The 22,936-nt window shown below is 39.5% G+C and overlaps 1 protein-coding gene across 1 annotated transcript; it reads left to right on the plus strand.

The window, feature by feature from the left end:
* Positions 1-5,158: 5,158 nt before the first annotated feature.
* On the plus strand, positions 5,159-19,884 carry ammecr1 (AMMECR nuclear protein 1). Its single transcript, XM_044042010.1, has 6 exons — positions 5,159-6,698; positions 9,773-9,883; positions 11,975-12,089; positions 12,562-12,652; positions 12,782-12,878; positions 14,217-19,884. Exons 1-6 carry the CDS (start codon positions 6,217-6,219, stop codon positions 14,329-14,331), a joined length of 1,011 nt encoding a protein of 336 aa, XP_043897945.1. The 5' UTR covers positions 5,159-6,216; the 3' UTR covers positions 14,332-19,884.
* Positions 19,885-22,936: the final 3,052 nt, after the last annotated feature.

Below are 22,936 nucleotides of genomic sequence, written 5' to 3' on the forward strand. Positions count from 1 at the left end.
AGGCATTACAAATAAGCAAAGACAAAATATAACACTGTAAAAATGCCACAAATCAAAATATTTTATATTAATGGTCTTATATTCATAGTAAACACTGACAGTTCTTCTGTCACGACAGTTCTTCTGTCACGACAGCTGTTAGTGCGTTTTTGTTTTTTTTTAGGTATTCAAGATTATTTCATTCATCGCCTGGCACGTGATGAGCAACAAAATGCCAACTACAGTACAGGTCACTCATAGAAGGTCAAAATTACCTGAGCTCCGGATGGGTTGGTCAAACATTTCACTCTCTACTAGATGATGAACACATCATTCTAAAAGGACCTGTCCGATACTCACAGTCCATCAACAACCATCATAATATTGAATTAACTCTGCAGAGGAAGGATTGTAAAGTTGTAGGCGGGAACTGTGACTGTATGGCCAACAGAGGGAAGTGTTGCAGTCATGCAACAGGACTACTTTACAAGGTGAAAGATGCAGGGACTCAAGTCTTCACAGGGACAGCCTGCACTGACCAACTGTGTGCCTGGAACCAATCCACCAGGAAAAATGAGGTGCCAGACACAGTTGAGAACATTCGAGGGCCAGACCATGGATCTAGAAAAAGTATGAAAGTCACAGCTACAGCATTTGAGACAGATGCAGATATCATTCAACACTTCATCCCCTGAGATGGCTGGATTAGCCATGATACCTGGAACCATTTTACATCATGTGTTGACTGCACAGCCACAGGAGAGTACAAATATTAATGAACTATCCAAAGATCATTCACAGTGTGCTGAATACAAATGTGAACTCTACAATGTGGTTTTTGAAAGACATGTTAAAAATAGGGAGGTGAAATAGAAACAAAAACAAAGGGCCAGAATTGTCAGTTTTGGCTAGAACAGAGAAAAATGAGAATACCAGTAGTGAGGCATCTGAAGTGCCAAAAAAAAGCAGATGCAAGAAACTGGGTGGAAATAGAACTGAACGGCAAGTTTGTTGGAAACACAACTACTAGATACGGTCAAACATGTGAGCCTTTGGCTGGAAAATGTTTTGAGGAGTCCACAGGTCCACAGATCACATGTTTCTGGTATGTGGACAATGGGGAAAATCTGCAAACCTGAAGAAGGTATACTTTGAGCATCTGCTACCATGCAATAGCTATCAGAATAGCACATGGAGTAATGAAAGTTCATGGACTCGAGTAGTTCTATGACAGTCCAACATCTAAATTCATTTATGGAAGTGAAATGTTGAGTTCTGAGATTAGTTTCTGAAATGACAAATTAACTGTTATTACAATCGCTTGTCATTGTCATTGTCATTTTTTTATCTTTACTTTCTACCAAGTGAAAAATAATTTCACCTCACACTGGACCTTAAAATGAAATGTAAATGATTCATCGTGGTGCGTTTGGAACACAGAGAGTAGGCAAGTAAACATTCATTATGACTTTGAGTTTCAAAAATTCAAAAGTGTTTTGTCAAAGCTGACTATTCCAATGAGTCATTCAGTGAGTCTTGCATAATTCTGTGTTTATGGTATTTTTTCTGACAATGTAAAACGCATATTAAATTCAATGTACCCCAGTTTGCATGCATTCATTATCTCACTCATTTCCTGATGCTAATTTGAGAGCAGCACTAAAATGTTTTCTTTTTCACAATTTATTAACAACTATGACAGTGAGAGAGAGAGATGGTCATTAAGAGAAAGTGCATCATTTCCCCAAATTACCAGAGAAAACAGAAAACAACCAAAAGTATGATGTGAGGGGAGTGAAAATCAGAGCCTTGCTGCCCAGTAACAAATTGCCCTGGAGAGGTTTATTTTCCACTTCAATATAGAGTGACGATACAGCACACAAGAAGCAGCCATTTGTCCAGATGAGATTAGTTTTTGAGACAAAACAGGGAGTGATTCCTCTGCTCTGGCAGGGAGAGAAAATGTCATTATAATGGGAGTCAGGGAAGGACACACAGCCAGAGAGATGACAAGGTTCCTATAGCCTAATGGAATAATTCATATCATGAACTGGTGTTGCATTTGCACAGTTAAGCAACATTACTCTCCTGCACTAAAATCTTCTCCCATTAAATATACAGGACAAATGAGCACACAGATCTGTTGTTATTGGAATGAGGCCATGGCCTTTAACCAACAACCCTGGTAACTGCAACAACAGTGATGGAGCTTATCCACCCTGACACAGATGTGTGGCTCGGTCTCCACCCGTCTGTGACAGATGATGTCATGTACAGATATACAAACTATCTTTTTCACAGTGTGAAAATCTGATCTTTCCACTGACAATAATAAATGGACATCACTCATATTGTGTTAACCATTATCATATTAATCATTTACAACCCTGATAACAGTCATTTGTAAAAAAAAAAAAGGTTGCCGTATGGGGTAACATGTCTCTGTGCCTGGAAGCAGCCAGTAGGGTCACAACGAAAAAGCCACTTAACAGAAGTCTTGCTGCTCTGTCTTGTCATTTGAGACTGGAAACTAAATGTCATAAACCACTCACTGTCCCTACACAAAACCATGGAGAAATTAAACAATTTTTAGCATGCACGGACAAGGGATTGAAGTGCTGGTCTACTGCTACGTTTGCCAAGATAGTGTCAATTAGATACATCTCAACAAAATGTTTCAAACAATGAAGTCACAACAAAGCACATCAATAGTTGCTGATTGAGGCAACAGGGCATATTCTGTGCTGTGATGTAAAATCACATATCTTCTCTATGGACTTTGGTGTGAGGGGAGAGAGTGTTTTACAAAGCGAAACAAACTACTGTTTTTAATGGTAAAGCTATTTCTTTTTAAAGATATAATAGACTTAAGTTGATAAACCTCTTTTTGGATAACCTGTTGGTTAAGTGTCCATAATCCACATTTTTTATAGCAAGCATCTGTGACTCAAGCTGGTTCCCTATGAGCACTGATTATATGTCAGTACTAAGTACATCCAACTCATGCAGCTACATTTAACATGAAATATCTGTGTACTTTTTGTGCCTTTGTAGGTTTTGTGCACCACATCAGATTAGCCAATTTGGATATTACTTATATCAACAGGAGATAAGAATTCCCTGATTTATTGATATTAAGTAAAACCTCCATGTCATATGAGTACAAGCATCAATATTTTCCTTTTAGTCTGTTTTAAATAGGTTATATTCAGTAAGGGGTTGACCTCAGACGTGGCCCAAACAAACACCATTTTTGGTGTTCTTTCTGATTTATGTGCAGAATTCTTCTGAACTTCCTGTTCCTTTGAATCATCATTAAGATGGCTGACTCTCTGTCTTTTGCACAGTTATATACTTGTTATCTCAGGGGCGAGTGAGTCCTGTGGCTGTGGGAAATTCCACCACAAGGCCAAACAACAACATACCAGATTGTTCCTGCTCTCAAGAGTAGACGTGACTGAATAAATAGAACAAACAAGTCTATTTTCTCCATACATATTCAATGAGTGAGGATTTGGGTGTGTGTTAGAACTTGCCTTAAATCATATGAGACCATTCACTTTGCAAAAACACTCAGCTCAGCCTGTTCACTTCACTTAAAGCCACACTGACCTTGAAGAACAGTGATCTTTTTTATGATCTATTGGAACAGTCAGTAATTGAGCCTGCATGTGTCCCCTTTCCTCTTGTATAGTTTCGAAACATAATCTGGATGGATGGCTTTGTGGTGACATCATCGGCAAGCAAAATCCATTGGTCACATGAAAGCATTTTTTTTCCCTCCACAGAGAATACACTCGACTCAGCTGCACTGAGCCACGTGTGCACACTACCAAGCTAAACACCCAATGATGGAGTTTCGCATTAAATGTTTATGTTCAGATATAAAGTGAAGTAAGAAATGCAATAATTAAGCATGCTGAGTGAATCTATTTCTGTATTTTCACTGTAGTAGACTAAATAACCAATGTCCACATCACAGCTGATTTGCATTTCATGCTTTTACTCACAAAGAAGCCATTCTGTATCACATCACGTCAAACCCATCTGTGACTGAGGACATTTTACACATTATTCTGCTGACTGACATAAGTAAGAATATGTTTCCTATTCAAATGAATGGAAAATGCTGCATGTACAAATGTTCTATATTACTAATAGTAGAAAAAGGGGCTAATTTAGGTAACTTTCTATCACTGAAACTATGATTTTCAATTTTCAATTTTCACCAGGTGCTAACACACCTGAGCAAAGTAGTAGTAAAGTACTCAAAACATTTAAAATCGGATTGGATTTGTGAAATTTGGAAATACGTCACAGTTCAAAGTTCACTTGGCTCGTTTTTATGAACAAAAGAAAGGAAAACTGTCTATTTTGTAACCTCTGCTGCATTACTATTGCAACTATTTGCTGACCCCAGGATATCCATATATGGAGTGGCAATTTACCATGGGTGCACCTGCGGCACATATACTAGGGTGAATCAAATCTATACTAGTTAATATGTCCACTGCTTTATCTCACCATTAGACAGCCTTCTACAACTGAAAACTACAATTTGACAATAAGGCACAAACGTTTGCAGCTTCCCCTTATAGATATCTAGAATTTGATGAATTACAATGGTTTTTATCTCCAGGACCAGACTGTTGGTATGTGTAAATATCTTAACTGAATTGTAGCTAACTATAATGACATACAAATAATTAAGAGTCAGACTGGCATACTTTACACCTCACCCCCTCCCCTAATCAAAGCAATGTCGAGATGGGCTTGGGTGGAGTATAATGCGGGCATGGGATATATTAAGTTTTGCGCATGGATTATATTTACAGATTGAGGATCACATGAGTTCACTGTGCTGCTCTAAAAACACAAACCTATCTCGTTTGTACTTTTATTGTCAGGCATACAAGTAAAATTGTGTTCAAAACGGGTGGTGGTAAATAGAAAATACAGAAATCTATTCAAGGAATACAGTGATCAAAGGCAGATGGAAGCGATTAAAGAGTAGAGCTAAAAGGTATATTGCGTACAGATACAGACCACTCTGGTCATATTCCTTTTATAACTTAGGGTTATTTTTTCCATTGCACGCACGCGTCGAGAGCGCGCGTGCTTTTCCACAGCAAACGTGATACCCTCAGATGCTACGCAGAATGTGGAGCAAGTGTGCGCAACACTCTTTCTGAATCCGGTTCCGGCGTGCCGACGACACCGACGCCTGTTCCCACAGACAGATCACAGGGCTTTACCCGAACAGCACTGACTGGTAGCAGCTGAGAGAAGGTGCGGAGCGAGGGTTACTAAACCCGGAGGATTTCTCACGGCTCGCGGACAATAATGCTCTTCTATATGTCTCATAAACGGATGACAGCCTCCAAACAAACCTACAGTGAAAACTTTCAGCTCTATATTTGACGCGGGGTGTTGTTTCTTGAGATTTTAACCTGGTCCAAGAACAGAAATGATGCAGGTGCAAACTCTGGCCTATACGTTACTGAAATGACTTGCTCGGCGCTGCTGACGCGGTTCATTGTGCCATGCCAACCCCGCATTGCATTGTCAGATGCCATTTTCCTCTGCGTTATTATCCCACTGTCTGGAATTCCAACATACTGGGCCTGTTGTTGTGTAATAAGAAGTTCGTAAAGGCTGAAGCAAACAAAGCTGGTGCAATGAGAAGCTACGCTCTCCAAGACACTGTGCGCAATTTGTGCTGAAGCTTATGGGTCCTGCGTATGCAAGCTCCCGGCTTCCACTTGGAGAGGTGTGCTGCGGGGCTACAGCGCACCGGCTGTCGGCTTCACATCTGGACCGCCTGCCTGCTGTCATCTGCGGCCTGTTCGGACTGTGTACTCCCTAAACTTGTGTGTTGAAGGGGAACGGATTGAGGTAGCCTCAAATGGTACCGTGTTAAGGGAGAAGGAGAAACTATTTGCCTGGGACTTAACGTTATCGGTGATCCACTGGAACACCGAAATCCAAAGCTAGACTGGCTGACTACTCAACGGGAAAAAAAGCGGCTGTCCGGCTATGGATTTTGCGTAACAAAGTCACGCATTTTAAAGGCAACGCTAGGGTGACATTGCAGTCTTCTCACCATATCGGTTATTTCGTCGTCCGACATAAAAAAATAAAAGAGTGAAAGTGGAGTATTGTCCGTCATACGTATCAGCGCAGTGGGATTTCTACGTCTGGTCGGCGTTCCCCCCCACCCTTCCCGCGGTGACGGTTATGGGTCGGAAGCGGTGTGTCGGTGCAGATTGTTCCAAGATGGCGGCCGGGTGCTGCGGGGTGAAGAAGCAGAAACTGTCGGGATCACCCGGGTCGGGGGGTCCCGGCGGGGTGGGGGCGGGAAGCGGGGTGGCAGGAACCGGACATTGTGGCTCGGAGTTGGGGATTGGCTCCTCCGCGACAGTTGCAGCAGCGGCGAACGTGAGCAGAGCCAACGGCCTGGGGGGACCCGGGGGTAACGTTAGTGGCAGCAGTAGTGGTGGTGGTGGTGGTGGCAGTGGCACAAACGCTCTGTCCCCAGCCCCGGCCGGTTACACTTCATCCGGCCTCGCCCCGAATCTTAGCCCGGGACCTGGTTCGGGAAGTGGAGGCAGAAAAATGGTGGTCTCAGCGGAGATGTGCTGCTTCTGTTTTGACGTGCTTTATTGCCATCTGTACGGATACCAACCTCCGAGAACACCCAGGTTTACAAATGATCCCTAGTGAGTATTTTTTGTCTTTTGTTGTTTTGTTGCATGTCAAAGCCCATTGATGTATTCTCCCAACAAACGTGTGCCGCGGCACAAGTGACAGCTTTTTACACACACAATCTACTTCTGTTTTAAGGGTACATATTGTCACATCGAAACAACGAGTTACTTACAGTCAAATTTAAAAGCGAAAACTCGCGATCACAGCTTAATTTGTCCAAGTTGGAACTGGGGCCTTGTCGGAAAGTCTTGTCTGCACCGGCCTGCAGTCTCAATAGCTTCGCTAGCATTTCATTAATGGTTAAAGTTAATGGTTTCATATTATGCTATAAAGCTGGGTCACATATCACCGGTTGGTGTTACTTTATCTCTTCTGGATTTCTCGTCGTTATTTGACAAAATAAGTATTTTAGAGATGCTGTCTGCCCAACTCAAAAACCGCTAGCTATCGTTGGCTAAGCCGGATAGCGTGTAGCTAATGCCAGTTGCACTTTTGAAAAAGAGGAAAAAGAGCATTGTGTCAATTTATTTTTCCCGGTTCGTTTTTTGTTTGTGTTGCTAGAGAAGTTAATTTCAAAGTGTCAAACTGACAAGAGAAAAAGTTGATATTTTTTATTCCAAATCTGCCGTGTTAGCCTCAATGAACTCTGGGTTCCCACATAATAGGCTTAGCTTTGTTAGCTATGAGCTACATTAGCATGGCTAGACAGCATTAATGAACTTGTGTGTTATAGGGTATATGTTACAATGTTAGAATACATTTGTTGGAAACGTGCTATGACGGTTAGCTAGAATTTTAAATTACAGTGGGTTGTATGTTGTTAATGTAAGCGCACTGTCGAGTTAAAGGTAAACCGAGTTTACCATAAACCAACAAAGAAAAGATGGTCCTCGCTAAGCACTTGCTAGTCCTACATCTCTACCAAATCTAATGCCAAAAAAGACATTGCTAAATTTCAAGTCAACCAGCAAATGTGGTGGCAAATAACTGAAATTGTGACAAAATAAATCTGCATTTATTGATATATGTGCACTGCAATGTGCATACCTTCTGACCTAATTCACGATACATTTATGTGCTTAATAAATGTAAATGTTCCCCCAGTAACTGCACTCTTGCGCCCCCATTGAAATTTTTCCACCAATCGTTGTAATTTGATATACATGCTATACGGGCCTTTTGCATACATGGGGCTGTATAGTGATTGTATACAGTTACAGCCACTGCTAACGACAACACTGTCTTGACATGTTTGTGGAAAGTTTGCATAGACCTGTTGACCGTGTTAAACTTCCTCACAAATAATTACCACCATCTGTGTTGTGTTTTTAAAAGGGTCATTCCACTATCATGTGACTGCTTTAAGTGTGCGAGGCAGTCTTGCACATCACTATGTAGACTATAGAACACAACCTTGCACATTTCAGATGTATACTTGGGTTGTATTTGTATGTAAGCAACAACGTCTACACTTTCAAACTTAAGTGGTGACCCTTTTCTGTTTTAATAATAAATAAACAGAAAAGGGTCACCACTTGTTTGAAAGTGCAGATGTACATATTAATATACTGTACATGTACAATAAGTCTTTTTTTCCCTGCAAAGTAAAGGTTCACTTGTTCATGGGTCTGTATTAAATTTGTGTTAAACTGACATCTTTAAAAAGGCAATGCAGCAATTGTAAGCAATTCCTTCGCATGTTAACATCAGAGGACCAGTCAAAAGCCACACTGGTGTATTGAATGCTTAATAATAGACAGGTTTGGCACACCATAATTGTTAATTTGACTAACCAAATGATGGAGAAATGTTCATTACATTGCTGCAGTCCGTGCAAAACATACAATCATTACACTATCATATTAGTTCCTTCAGTTCAGACATTTTTGAATCCATACATGAAATAATAGATTTTTGTTTTCTCAGTGTAACCCCACATTAGCCTGGCAAGTCAGATTAGTATTGCTATAGATAACACAAACACACAAAATATTGAATAAAATAATTTGGCCTTTCCTTAGAAACAAAAAAGTAAGGAACCTTTGCTTAATTTAATGTGCTTTCCAACCTTTCACTTGGTTGGTCCTTGTGTGAAGACATCTGCCTTTTCTCAATAGCAGTTGGAAATGATCCAGGAAAAGTAAAGTAAAGCCACAAAGCCTTTAGACACATTTTATTAATTGAAAATGTCTTGAAATTGAACAAATTTGTTAATTGAATCCATACCAGTATTTATATTAGTGTTAGAGATATTTACTCAGTATACTTCTTGTCTAGTAGTTTATTCATTTTGCATTTACATGCATTTAGTTCTCATAACTAAAACAAGAAACATTTTTACCCTTCACAGTGAGGCCAGACACGTCTTTATAGTGGTAAAACACATCTGGCCCAGAGGAGGTGCAGCAGTACCATGCTCTCTGTCTCAAATCACTTAATTTACATTGTGCTGAAAGGTTATTATGGATAAATTGATCAGTAACACTGAAACATACTGCCTGCTGTAACTTTAAATTTGTCAGGCTTAAATATGTTGTCTTTAATGAGTTAATACTGTGAAAGACTCGCCTTGTTTTGTACAATTTTGTTTTTCTCTACTGCCCAAATTTGTCACTACACTGATCATTTTTCTCTGAAAAACTCTTATGCAAACCCCATCTAAACACAGGGAGTGTGTCAGCTGCATTCTGCTGTAAGATGACATCACATCTGATACTGACACACATGATCATGTGATCTTATGTGTCACTAGCACAACCACACCATGTATTTTCCACACTTAACCAGAAATGGTTTCAGTAAAACAGTTTGAAAAATCTCCTAAAACTACATCAGGATAAACAGCGTTTGTTAGAATTTGCAGTCCAGCCATGGGTCAATGATCAAAGTCTTCAATGAAAACCAGTTATTTGTGGTGGAAAAAAACACTGTTGTCCTAATGTGAATTGCTGCTCTAGCATAATCAAAGAATCAACTGTGATGCGTGTCACTAACAAACTCATTCACTACAGAAATAACCATCTGCTGTGCATCTCATGATAGTTTGTCTCCTTCCTAATGTCTGTTTGTCTGTCTTATTTTTCAGCCCGCTGTTTGTCACATGGAAAATAGGCAGAGACAAGCGGTTGCGGGGTTGTATAGGTACATTTTCTGCCATGAATCTGCACTCAGGACTCAGGGAGTACACCCTTACCAGGTAACAAACTGTGTGATGATTTTTGTATGACAAAGTTGTGACAAAAATGAAGGAATGACTACAAACTTCCCTCAGAATTATGTTTTAAATGTCTATGCTAACAACTGTTATTCAGTTTAATCTGTGTAGCTCAGAAAATATAATATATGGTGGTATTATGCTTTTTCATTGACATTTTTTACAAAAGAAAGATAAGACGAGTACCTCAAAGGATCATCCTGTGGTGAGTTTAATACTATGCTGTGTATTGTAGCAACACAATTTATTGATCAAGAATACTATCCTATACTACTGTGTAATAATTGTTGGAATCATAAGGAGTCTGTGTGTAAAACAGTGACATGGGTAAAACCAGCATCATCACCTGTAGATTAAATGCAGGGTAAAATGTCAGTGGTTCATGTTTTCATAGTACTGTCTCTTACTCTGTGACTCCATTTACAGACAAAACAGGCCATTAAAGGGATAGATCCGTTTTTTGCACCTGCACAGAAGGCGCTTTTCCACTACATACACCACCTCGGCACGGCACGGCTCAACTGTACACGGTTTGGTTGGTTTTCCATTACAATATAGTACCTCCTCAACATGGACGGTGTCATCACAGCACGGCTGCATGAAACTGCTGTGCCTTTGTTTTATACGCGACACACAAACTTGTGACTTGTAAAACAGTTATTTATGATGTACTGAATCAGTTAGTTAAAAACAATTTGTTCAGTACTTCCTGCATGACCGGAGCACAGACTCCGACTCGCAGTCGCTGAACCGAAATACAGCGGCAGGGTTGGTTATGGCACTTGCAATCGCAGTACGGTTGCTTAATACACCCGACTCTCCCTAAATTATGAGATTTTAGACATTTCCTTGCTAAATGTCGGAGATTAACACACATTTTCAGGACTGTTTAGTCTTTTTAACTGATCTACAGTTAGGCATTGTTCACTTTGATTCTTGCTCATGCCTCTTTCTGTGACGGCACTCTGACAGCAGTTTGATGACGTCACGCATAGTATCGATGACGTCACGCACAGTATCGATGACGTCACGCACAGTATAGACTCCGCTTGCTTGGAACCTCATCAGAGCAGGTACCAAAAAAGTACCAGGTACTATCGCTTAATGGAAAAGCAAAATAACTGTGCCGTGCCAAGGTGAGTTAAGTCGCACGAGTGGAAAAGCACCATAAGAGTGTCCCTGCATGGAGAACCAGCCTGAGACACTGGCTCTCACTGAAAACACGGCTCCTAGCAGAAACACAAATTTCAACCCCTTAACCGAAGGCTCACGTAATAAAATCAACAGCTTTATCTTACCGTTTATCCTACAAGTTTGTAGACCAATCATTCTCAGCGCCAAAGAAAATCTGCCATTTTTACATCATCGTACACAGGAGTTGCCTACTGCCTCATCAATAACTTCAAATTGGTTATTTTATGATTTTGGTTCGATGTTTTTTGTTAACAATTACCAAAGTAACACAAACATTAAAGTTAAAAACACGAATTTTCTCAGTGGGTGGGAGTGAATGGTTTACAAACTTCAAAAAAAGGTTTCCAATTCGAAAGAAAAGTCTTTATACTGTAGAGACAAACTAGGAAACACATTGTCATAGACCTAAGCGGACATTGATTTTATTATGTATTGGGTTTTATTTTGTTAAGTGGTTAAAATCTCTTTTTCCGTGTGTCTGCTGGCACTCCTCTGTGCCATTGTCAGTGCCGTCAGTACTTACGACCATGCTTCAAAAAAACTAAACTTAACCTAAAACTCAGGTTGTGTTGAAAAGTCTCAACTGTCCTTCCAAGATGTCTTGACCCTAAGAGGAGATGTCCACTCTGACCTCTGAAATACACGCACAGTGGTGCAACCACACTGCCCTCTCATTTTGTAAATCTCCTCTATATTACAGAAAAGGTCTCACTGATTCTTCATTTCAGTTCTTTGTAAACTTGAGTGGAAACATGCCCCTCATTTTAAAAGGACAAACACATTAATGCAACTGTTTGGCACTTTTATGCTCAATTGTGTAAAGTTCTTCCACACATGTCCATTGAACAGTTTTTTTAATGGTGCTCTTTCTGTCTGCAGTGCCCTTAAAGACAGCCGCTTCCCCCCTATGACAAGGGAAGAGCTGCCTCGCCTCTTCTGCTCAGTGTCTCTTCTCACCAACTTTGAAGACGTCGGTGATTACCTTGACTGGGAGGTTAGATGCACTCGTTACTAAAACATGCTCAATAGTCTTTTGCTGTAATAGTCTTTTATTTGTTATTCTTTATTTGGTGCCTTGCAGCTAAACTGACTCATCTATTTTCTAATTATAGAAAAATATATACATTTTCATCTTGGCAGGATTGCTTTAAAATGAGTAATTGCAAGTAGGTTTAGTGCACCAAAAGTCATTCAGCTGATTGGGTGCTACACTTATCTACTCTCTCTATTCTGTCGAATCTATCTATATCACCAAAGCTAATGGTGGAAATAAATTAAAAGTCTAACCGTGCTGAAACCCAGTGAAACATGAAATGACATGGATTGTGGTTGTATAATATAGCAGTCCCCATATTGCCTTAAAGAACCGAACATCTGTCCTCCCTCTATATTTTTGATTATGTTGTACTGGAGCGATTTATGTGGTTTAACCTATTCGTTCTTCTGGATTTGCATATTCTTTCTAGGTGGGTGTTCATGGTATTAGGATAGAGTTTTTCAATGAAAAAGGATCAAAGCGCACAGCCACTTACCTACCAGAGGTTGCGAAGGAGCAAGGTAAGATCTTTTTTGTATTCCTAAAAATCCAGATTCACCTTTTTATTTATTTTTTTTGTTAAAGAAGAAAGTGTATGTGTATTTAAGGGAATTTGGATTTTCAGAAATGTGTTAAACTGTTTTGTCAAGGTTGGGACCACATTCAAACCATAGATTCCTTACTACGAAAGGGAGGTTATAAAGCTCCCATCACAAATGACTTCAGGAAGACCATTAAGTTAACCAGGTAAGAGGTTTTGTTTTGTGGCGTACTGCTTCATATAAATCATAAATCCTTTTCTGGCTCCAGAGGTAGCTGCAGGAAATCTGATTCATTCAGTCAATAATAACGATTGTGAAAACCTAACTAATGTTACAAGGTACTTAACACTCACATCCAGCCTAAATCAAATATTTCAAGGCGTTTTGCCTTGTAAGGAAATGAAAGGAAGAAGCCAAACTGATCCCACTAAGATCAAGCACTAGGCATCAGTGGAGAGAAAGAAAAAAAGAAATCTGGCAGAATCAGAAGACTCAAAAATTGTGTTTTACGTAAGAATAGTAATGTAATAACCAGCCCCAACCATTCCATTCTTTGACACCCTTCCTTTGGGGTACCAGAGTAATATGGTACGGTACTGTCAGTCAGCTGATTGGATGATAGGAAACCACTCCCTTGTGTAAATATCCCATGGAGGTCGAGGCAAACACCCGCAGTCTATTCTCATACAAAGCGTGATATCTTATTGAGACAAACGAGCAGAAAAACTGAGCTTTTGTGTCATGTTAAGTGTCGTTGTGTGTTTCGATGTCGCACCACATTTAACGATGAAACCAAAAAGGTAAAACAAAGGGAATAAAACCTGCTTCTATTCTCTCTCGCACAGTGATGACTGAATTATTTCTCACTGTAAATATTTTTTGTCATTATTTCAATATCTGTATTTGTGTTGGATAAAAGACAATTAAAAGGATGGCACAGAAACATTCAAACACACCAGAAATGCACACAAAAAACAAACCAAAAAAAGCCCAGTAAAAACAGGCACATCTTGAATGGGTACTGTACTAGTAACAGTTGATTAGAGCTAAAACAATTAATTAATCGATTATTAATCTATCACTTGACAACCATTTTGATAAGCGATTCATCGATTTGAAGCTTTTTTTCATGATTGAAACAAGATTTCCGATTGTTTAAGCTTCTTTAATGTGAGTATTTTCCTAATTTCTTTGCTATGGATAACAAAGAAATCATTAAAAGTTAATCATTTTGGTTTGTGGACAAAACAAGACATTTGAGAACATCTTCATATCCGGGTTTGACAAACATCGCTAAATATTTTTATCCTTATTGTGGTAAGGAAATACAAACATCTCTGTTTTGTCTGCGGCAATTTAGATTTTCTATTTGCATGTCAGTGAAGTCCTTGTTTTAAAGAGGAAAAGCAGTATTTAATTAATATTTGTTGTGCAAGAGACTAATTGTATTCATTGTTAAGTGATCAATCACAGTACTTGAAGCTTTGTGTCCTTGGTTTGGTTGAAACTTTTTTCCGCCCATCACATCTTTTCTCTTTCCCAGGTACCGTAGCGAGAAGATGACTATGGGTTATGCAGAGTACATCGCCCACCGTCAGCACCATCACTACCAGAACGGCATCGGGCACCCTCTACCACCCTACAACCATTATTCCTGACAGCGAGCCGCATGACCAATCATTGGACCTCTCCGCGGACCTTTTCCCAGGAGAGCCCGCCCCCTCCTGGTCTAGCTATTTCTACTACTGTACCATTTTATGATGATAGTTTCCGTTGCCATGCTGGCTGTCTCCCAGACGTTGACATGGCAACGGGTGGCAACGAAGCATCATTTGATTACGGCAAGAAATCCACACATTTCTTTTTCGTTGCCTGTGGTTATGTTTTTGCAGCATACTTACAAGTCTATCTATAATCACCCCTCCCTTTATTTCTATTTTTGACAATTAACAAATGATAGATTTTATTCAGTAAACCTAATCAGGTGTTTGATTCTGTGGATGGAAGCAAATCTCTTAGATTAGTATTACACTTTTATTCTTTAGGCTTTGCTTCAGTTTTACTAAGAAATTCTTTCTTTTCTTTTAGTTTTTGCCTCTTAATTTATATTAATCACCGGACATGTTTGCCATGTAGCAAAGCAACTGCAGTTCTTGAAGGCTTTGCCATCTCTCTTCTTGATTCCTCTCAAAAAACAAAAAACAAAAAAAGATTGACTTGTTGAGGTTGTTTGAGTCTTGTAAACTCTTGTAGTGTTGTAGTTGGGACTATTTATTGGGGTCTGTATACTCCAAAGCATGGATGGTAGGATCGCGTTTATTGTTTGAGAAGTGTGTATGTCCGTGTGTGGATACGGACTTCGATCTGCCACAAGATAAAAATCAGTGGAACGAGATAGAAATTGGATTTTACATTAAAAAAAAAGAAAAAAAAGACTCTCTCCCCTGAGTAATTGTAGTGTTTTGTGGTGGAACCTTTAATCTTTGAACCATGTTTGATAGAGCTGACAACCATGTTCCCTTTTTTGTCGAGTGAAAGTACGTGGGGAGGAAGCCATTTTGTCTGAGGATAATCATGTTCATAAATTGGGAAATTTGGCTACAAGTGGGTCTGCTTTCCCTGCGGTAGAGCTACCAGGCATGAAAGTAGGTACGTGATTGATGCTTTTGTTACTTAGTCTGTTGGTGTCTGGGTTTAATGGCAGGGAGTCACTCAACAGGGACATGCTATAACTACTTAAAGCCATATTCTCTCTTTTATTCGACACTATCGGAGGAGTTGTTTGGCTTGAAGTCTATTGTATTCAGTGCCACTTAAAGCGCTAATGCTAGTCTTGTGGGTGAGTGCGGACGTACACCAACCAGCCTCAGACGCGGCTGCGTCACTGAGCCCTCGCCTCAGCAGCGGTTTCAGTCATTTGTTCGGAAAAGTCCATGTACTAATAGTCTGTGTTTTCGCGTCGTGGAAATCATTGTCTTGCCTTTTCAGATTGTAGCTAACCATTTACTCGTTACTCGTCCATGAAGTATGCTCTATTTAAGATTAGTTATTTTCAATGAAGATAAGCAACTTAACGCACAAAGGAAGTGAGCTAATTAACATGTGTGTGGCATTTAGAAGTGCATGTCATTGTGTAGTTTGCGATGTGACGCAGCGGGTCGTTTATTTTAGTCGTTGAAACCGGTCTCCTCTGCTACTCTGGCGTTTACTGAGGTCCGTTGATCTGTGAGCGTGTGCGTGTCCACGACACGGGAAACATTTGTGATTAGTGCTTTTGTTTTGTCAGCTGTTTGGCACCAGGTTTGAGCAAACACAGTTAATTTAGTTAGTGCAGATTCTAAAAGCCAGGGCTCTGTGTGTGTACAACCTAAGAAGCCATTTTCTCATTCAAATAGTACTTGTGATTTAGCGTACACGCGCATACACACACTTGGCTGGTTTGTACTTACTGTCCAGAATGTTTTAAGATCGTCGAGGGTTGTTCATGTTTAGTTTTGCTAGCTGGAATTTTTGAGAGGTTATCGCTACTTGACCAACATCTTTCTTTTATAACAGCCTTTACTAACTGGCAGGTTATTTTTTTTTTTTTTCCTTTTATGCAAAACGTCAAGGGCTTTTGGCACTCCATCCACAGTAACCCGAAATGACCCAGATTTCAGTTGTGTTGCCTTAAATTAATGATTTAATAAATTATGGACCAGTACATGATGATGCTCTGAGTGTTCCTCTGGCCCATGGTTTGCTCTTCCGTCAACTCCACCTTCAGACGGTGGCGTGTGAACCCCTCTGCAGCCTCCTGTTCACTCACGTCTCGCCCAGTTACTGGCCCTTTATTTCACTTTTAAGTATCCCACAAGGACACTGTGGTGTTACAACACTACATGTTTAAACCATGGCAAAGACAGTTTCACGCCTTTTTAGACAAACGAGAAGCTTGCCCGACGACACATGACACAAACACTACGCTTCACGGGAGAACAGTCAGTCAGTCATTCATTTCCTGGTCCACTTAATACAGCACAACCTGAATTTTCCTGCTGCAAAACCAAATTGACCATGCTGTTTTACATATGTCTTTGTATACACATGCAATCTATTCTGTTGCATGTATGTCTGAGTATGAGACCTATGGTTTTATCCATGATATGCTTGATCTATGGCTTAGACACTCTTATTTACCATTAAGAAATTTAAAAGACAAATATGGTGCTATCGGACCTCATATTGGGGTGGTCACAGCTCGTGACTGGTCATGCGGACTCATTAATCATATCATACTTAAAAGATGCAGCGTGTAAGATTTTCTCTTGGGTATATTGCTGTGAAAAGGGTCATGGCGGTCACCGATACAAACAGTAGCCTCAAAAATCCATTCAAGTGCATTCATGACATCCTGTGAAGGTGGGTTTGCTGTCGGACCTGGTTTTTACCCACCCTGCGTGATTCTGTCTCATGTGGACTTGGGGTTTAGTTTAGGTCTAAACGTACCCGTAAACATAAGTGTGTTCGGAATGTGTTTTCAGAGCATGTGTGAATGGACACGTGAAAGACCGCCCCTTCACCAAATGGCTTCTAACTCCATTTTCACAATGAATCATGAATCTTCCACCCCCACACTATTAACACTCATTTACAAACGATTTTTCTAATAGTTAAAGTGTTTCATGTTGCAGCAGTGTGAGTAGGCCATTAACCTTTTTGTTTTTTGTTATCAAGCTTTCTATTTTTGTTAAGCCTGTTAAATGTGAAAAAGGGTTTCCTTACTCCATATAACAAACATTTCCTGACATTTAATGGTCCAAACTACACCAGAAATCCGTTATCCTAAAAGTTATTGTTAGTTGCAGCCCTAAATCGAATTACTACTTGCGCTGCTGTAACATGAAATAAGATTAACCCATTAGAAAGAAAAGAAAATCAATGTGAAGCCACTGAGAAGTGTCAAAATCCAGTGATACTGCAGCAGGTCAAAGGACTTCGTCCACTTAGAAGGTGGTTTCTAATGTGTGTTAAAAGCAAGTTTGCATTCACACATGCTGGATAATGTGGGGGATGTCACATTTTCCCAAACCACCTCCAAATGTGGTTTCCGCGATCTGATCTGAAGAGACATTCAGAACACATTTGAGTACGTTCAATCGTGTACTTGGCTCTGTCCGCCTGTGATCAGAATACACAAGGAGGAGGGTGTTATTCCCGGGTCCGATCATGGTCTTGAACATTTACGAGCGCAAAATCGTAGCAGCAACACATCAAGAGGCTACAGAATGTACTGCTAATGGTCGTTGTGACGGTTCATCTTCGGTATATCGAGAGAAAATCCTACATGTTTTTCTATCCTCGATATATGCAGATCTGTTCAACAGGTGTTTTGTTTTTTTTTCCTACCAGTGCAAGTCAACACCCCTGCAGGTTTGAAAGGACAAGAAGTCACATGTTTACCTCCCACACCTCCCCCCCGTTTACCCCCCCCACACTGTGGCCCAACCTCATGGCCTAGTTTGTCAAGGTGTGACGCGTCGTCGTTCTGTAGATGGCGGCGGTAGTCGCGGTCGTTGCCTCTCCTGGAAGATCAGATGCTGCTCTTTGCCCCTGAGCTCATCTTTACGATCTTCCTACCAGCTGCTGAATCATCATTTGAAAGGTTTGGGGGTCGTTGAGGCATTCACAACCTCTCGTAGACCTTTGTTGAAGGTGAAGCATCTCCTGCAGTAGGACGCAGAGTTAATGTTTTACGTAGAACACGCAGAATATAGTCCTGGTTCTGTACTGATTAACTGTTAAAAGCATTGATACCTCATGGGATTGTATGGAACGAAGTTTCGTAGTTTGTTGTAGCAGATAGTGTTTTGGTTCCATACCGGGGTTTAGAGTTCAGCCTCAGCATTCCTTGTGTGGTCATTGTCGTGTTTCGTGGAATGCTCAAGCTCATGTTACCTTCGTATGTTGGACTGAACCAAAGATGCCAGCGGCCATGCCCAAATGCTGCTCTTCAGGCCTGGCTTCCTGTCCTTCCAAATAACACCCCTGCATTTGACAAAAATGTTTTGTCTCGTTATATTTTTATCGTTTTTTTTTTTCTGCGATTTCTCGACTGTCTTGACTTTTTTTTTTTAGCAACTCAATTTTTCAATGAATTTTCATTGTCAATCTCTGAAACCGCATGTGGTGTCAAAGATGATTTGAAATTGGTTGCAAGTTGTTACGTATTATGTTTGTTATTATTTTATCATTATTATTATTATTATTGCTCTGATTTACACAAATGAAAATCCCATGGTGTGCCTCCTAGCTTTATGGGTTTATAAATGTTTTTTTTTCCCTAAAGACCAGCAGTTATACTTTGTATAAAAGATGGATTTTTCCTTATTTTTTATGCCATTAAAGATGAAAAAGCCTGTTTTCTTTACTCTGGACCCAGTAGCTGCACTGGTATACAATCGCACTGATAGATGAATTTAAATAAATAAAAGAAGACTAAATGAATCAATAATAATAATAATGACAGAAGAAATAAGAACTACAATAAACTTGTGTTTGAAACTTTTATTAAAAAAAACTTTTAAAAAAAGCACATAAAAAAGAAAACGACTGTTTTTGTACATCAAATTAATTCTTTTCAAAAGAATATTTTGGATCTAGTTTCAAAATTATTTTAGTGGTTTTCTATGTTCTGAATTTTTGAGACACTGACTTCTATGACGTGTCACTGTACAAAATGACTTTCTTCTGTTGCAGTGGCCTGATGGGCTGGGAGGGTTACCTGGTGTAACTCCTCGTACCAACTTTTATTTCCGTTCAATTTTTGGATCTCTTCTTTTTTTTTTTCCTCTGCTTTAGTAACTTGAAAAAATGTTGATGGAATAATATGAACTGGGAATCTTCAAATCCATCCCCTGTAGAGCTTAGACCCTTCCTCTCTTCCTATTGAATTGCTGTTAGTGTGACAAGACTTGAAACGGGCATTTATCAAGATAGTATGAATCCAAAAAAATTTAAAAAAAAAAAAATTGCCCCACACATACAAACAAAAAGAAAACAAATAACCAAAAAAAAAAAAAAATTGCAAAAGAAAAGTGGGGAGGCTTGAAAGAATATATATAGATGGGCTATCTGAGTATGTAAGCAATGGATGTGAAGATAGTAGTTTTAAACATTGTTATTACCTTTTAAATCATTTATTCAATAAAAAATACAAAATCAACTGAAAAGAGAACATGTGTCGTTCCGTTTTTCTTTCAGCACGCACACACATCCTTTTATGAAGTAAAAAAGCTATGGAAGCATGTTCATTTTTCTTTCAGTTTTTTTTTGTCTGTTCCTGAATGATCAATTTTATTATTATTTTAACGCTCTGAACACAGCATTTCGGCTGCTTTTTCACTACCATGTTAAAACCTACAGTATATACAGAGGCTTTAAGAGTGTTTGACATATCCTTTTTTCAGCACAACCTAGACTGATCTGTATAACACACCTGAGCAAAAAGTACTTTGTAGAATGTTTACAATCAGAATACATTTGTGATATTTTGAAAAAGAAAAAAAGGCACAGTTCAAAGTCTATTTTGTGACTTCTGCACAATTATTGCTACTTTATATCACTACTAAAAATGCGATATAGAATGAATCATGACTGAGAAAACAAAAACACCCACATTTTTTAAAGCCTGAATATGTGACATAGAAAAACACACCCCCAGGATGTCCATATAAGGAGTTGTGTATTAGTCCCGCAGCAATTTACTATGGGTGAGCACTAAGGGTTATCATTAGCTTTGTTTCTCTGAATTACTCTACATTTCTGCTTTGGTGTTCAGAGTTAATGAATTTCAAAACAAAACAGTTTAATGGTTAACACATCCCACTTGTTAAGTGAATCCACTTTTACACTGTGTCAGGTGGCATTTCCTCACTTAGGTATAACGCCACAAAGAGATTAATATGCTTGAACCCCTGTGAACAAATAACTTGTGAGTGTACAGAAGTCAAAACACAAACTTGTTCTGTACAAAGTCATTTTACCGTAATCTTTTTTTGTCAAATCAGTATAGAAATCCAGCTATTGTCAGTCATGCAGTGTGTTACTTGCAAGTTTGTTTCCTATGGGTGCCCTTCCAATCAAAAAAGGATGCTGTTATGAAGTTCCCTACTGCCCCGACATGACAGTGTCCCAAAGGGTGTCCTTAGAGGAAATGATATTCAGCGCTGTATAGAAAATGTCCATCTCGGTGATAGAAAGTGATGCCGTGCTGTAAAAGATGTCCCTGTAGACCTGTGTGAGAATGTGTGAAATGACAGGATATACTCGCGACAGTATATACCAGTGTGCAGTAGGTGCTATTTTAATTTCCGACCCTGCCCTTCCATAATGTCTGTGCATGCCACTGACGGTATGCGTATACAGTGCAAACGTCTTTACCCAAATCAGAAGGTCGGTACACTCTCTCACATTAGGGAAATGTGAGTTGCTAATAAAAAGTCAGCAGGTTAAAAGGCCTTTTTTTTCTTTCCTGTAGAATAACCTCCCAGATGACAACAGATGATGTGATTCTTTAGAGGTTTTTAAATCGAAACTTAAACCCCCCTTTTTTTTAACCTCAGAATTGAATGAATGGCACGTTTGCCGAGTCACTTGACCCCTGCTGTCTGTGCTTTGTTTCCAAGCTCTATATTAGGGCTCTCTGTCTCTCTGTCTTGTCATCAAGCGGAAAGGAGGTAAAAGAAGAAGCCCCTCCCTTCTTTGATCAACAAATCGATTACATTACATGATTACTTAATATACTTCAGGCTGGACCTGCATCTGAGAATCTGATATCCTCATTATTACTAATATTAATATTATTACCAGTTGCGGTTACATTATTGTAACTGTCTGTCTCTGTCTTGGCTTCTCATTCTGTGTTTTCAGTTTCCATTCTTTGTAAAGTTGCTGTTTTATTTGTAATCTGCTGAACTTTATTCTGTTTATGTGAAACCTGCTGCACGTCTTTGCGTCCTGCGAGAGGGATCTCTCTTCTGTGGCTCTTCCTGAGGTTTCTCCCATTTTTTGTTGTTGTTTTCCCTCACTCAATATGAGGGTGTCACTTCCTGTAAAGCCTAATTAACAAAATGACCATTGCGTTTTTATATTGCTTCCCTTTCATCCCCCTTGTGAGCTGGTCGTAACAGACATGCTTGAGCATCACATACACAGGCTGTGTGAGTTCAACTCAGTGACAGTTAGACCAACTTTCAGCCCCATCATTTCAATCTAAGTTCCCATGATCACAGAAATAAAGGTGCTGGTACCCTTAGACCTTGACGCCAGTACATAAAACCTTCACAGGTGCTGGATTAGAAGCTCAAAGAAACCAATTTGGGATAAATTACCACAGCCATGTTGCATTATTTTAGGTCACCATCATAAAAGCAAGACAAACACAGTAATCATGGCTCGGATCAGCTCATTTGACCCAGCCTGCACCCTGGAACTAAACTCATTTTGATTATTTACACCTGTGTTATTTCTTCCTGTGACCTGTCACACAGATGATTGTGATCAGCGTGATTGAGTGTCAAGCTGCTGGAAGACTGCACCAATCGGGAGCCGAGCTGGAAAAACCGCCTGACACGAAACCCATATTTCAGAGCGCAGATGTAGCATCGGCGCTAGATTACATTCTGAGTATTGATCTGCTACACCAGAGAAATTCAGCAAAGGGTCAGGGGGGAGTGACTACTACAATCTAGTAAGCTCAATGTATAAAATATAAACATACAAGGGTACAAAAACAAGAAAAACAATACTATAGAAAGCAAATGTGACAAAGTGCAGTGACATATTATAAGTGCACTGGATGGACGGAACAATGCAGGTGAATTCATCCTACACTGCAGTGTAATGACATTTTAACCCTTAGAACACAGAGCATTTGGGGTGCTTTTTCCCATTACTATATTAAAACATACCTTATATCCAGAGGCTATGACAATGTGCAATATAGAGTGTCTTATATCCTTTTTTTCAGCATTTTGATGAACCATATTTATTAAGTTTTTAAAAATTATTATTTTTTCTATGAAAAAAAAACACATTTTATTTGAATGGCTTTTGTTTTGAAAGCTTGAACAGAACGGATGCTCAAACTACAAAATAAAACCAATTAACTGAAGATATATCTAAAGATATATATATTTCTTTAATATGCTAAACTAGCCATACCTACTTATACTTAGATACTACATGCATACGTTTCGACAGTCAGTGCCTCATCACCTCAAT

The sequence above is a fragment of the Solea senegalensis genome, linkage group LG13 (genome assembly GCF_019176455.1).
Source record: "Solea senegalensis isolate Sse05_10M linkage group LG13, IFAPA_SoseM_1, whole genome shotgun sequence".
Lineage (NCBI taxonomy): Eukaryota > Metazoa > Chordata > Actinopteri > Pleuronectiformes > Soleidae > Solea > Solea senegalensis.

Bases quoted from the DNA above. Each gene is read 5' to 3' on its own strand.
- ammecr1 (XM_044042010.1), top strand. From the start codon at position 6,217: ATGGGTCGGAAGCGGTGTGTCGGTGCAGATTGTTCCAAGATGGCGGCC. The intron at 6,699-9,772 runs GTGAGTATTTTT...CTTATTTTTCAG, and splicing joins AGGTTTACAAATGATCCCTA to CCCGCTGTTTGTCACATGGA. The intron at 9,884-11,974 runs GTAACAAACTGT...TTCTGTCTGCAG, and splicing joins AGGGAGTACACCCTTACCAG to TGCCCTTAAAGACAGCCGCT.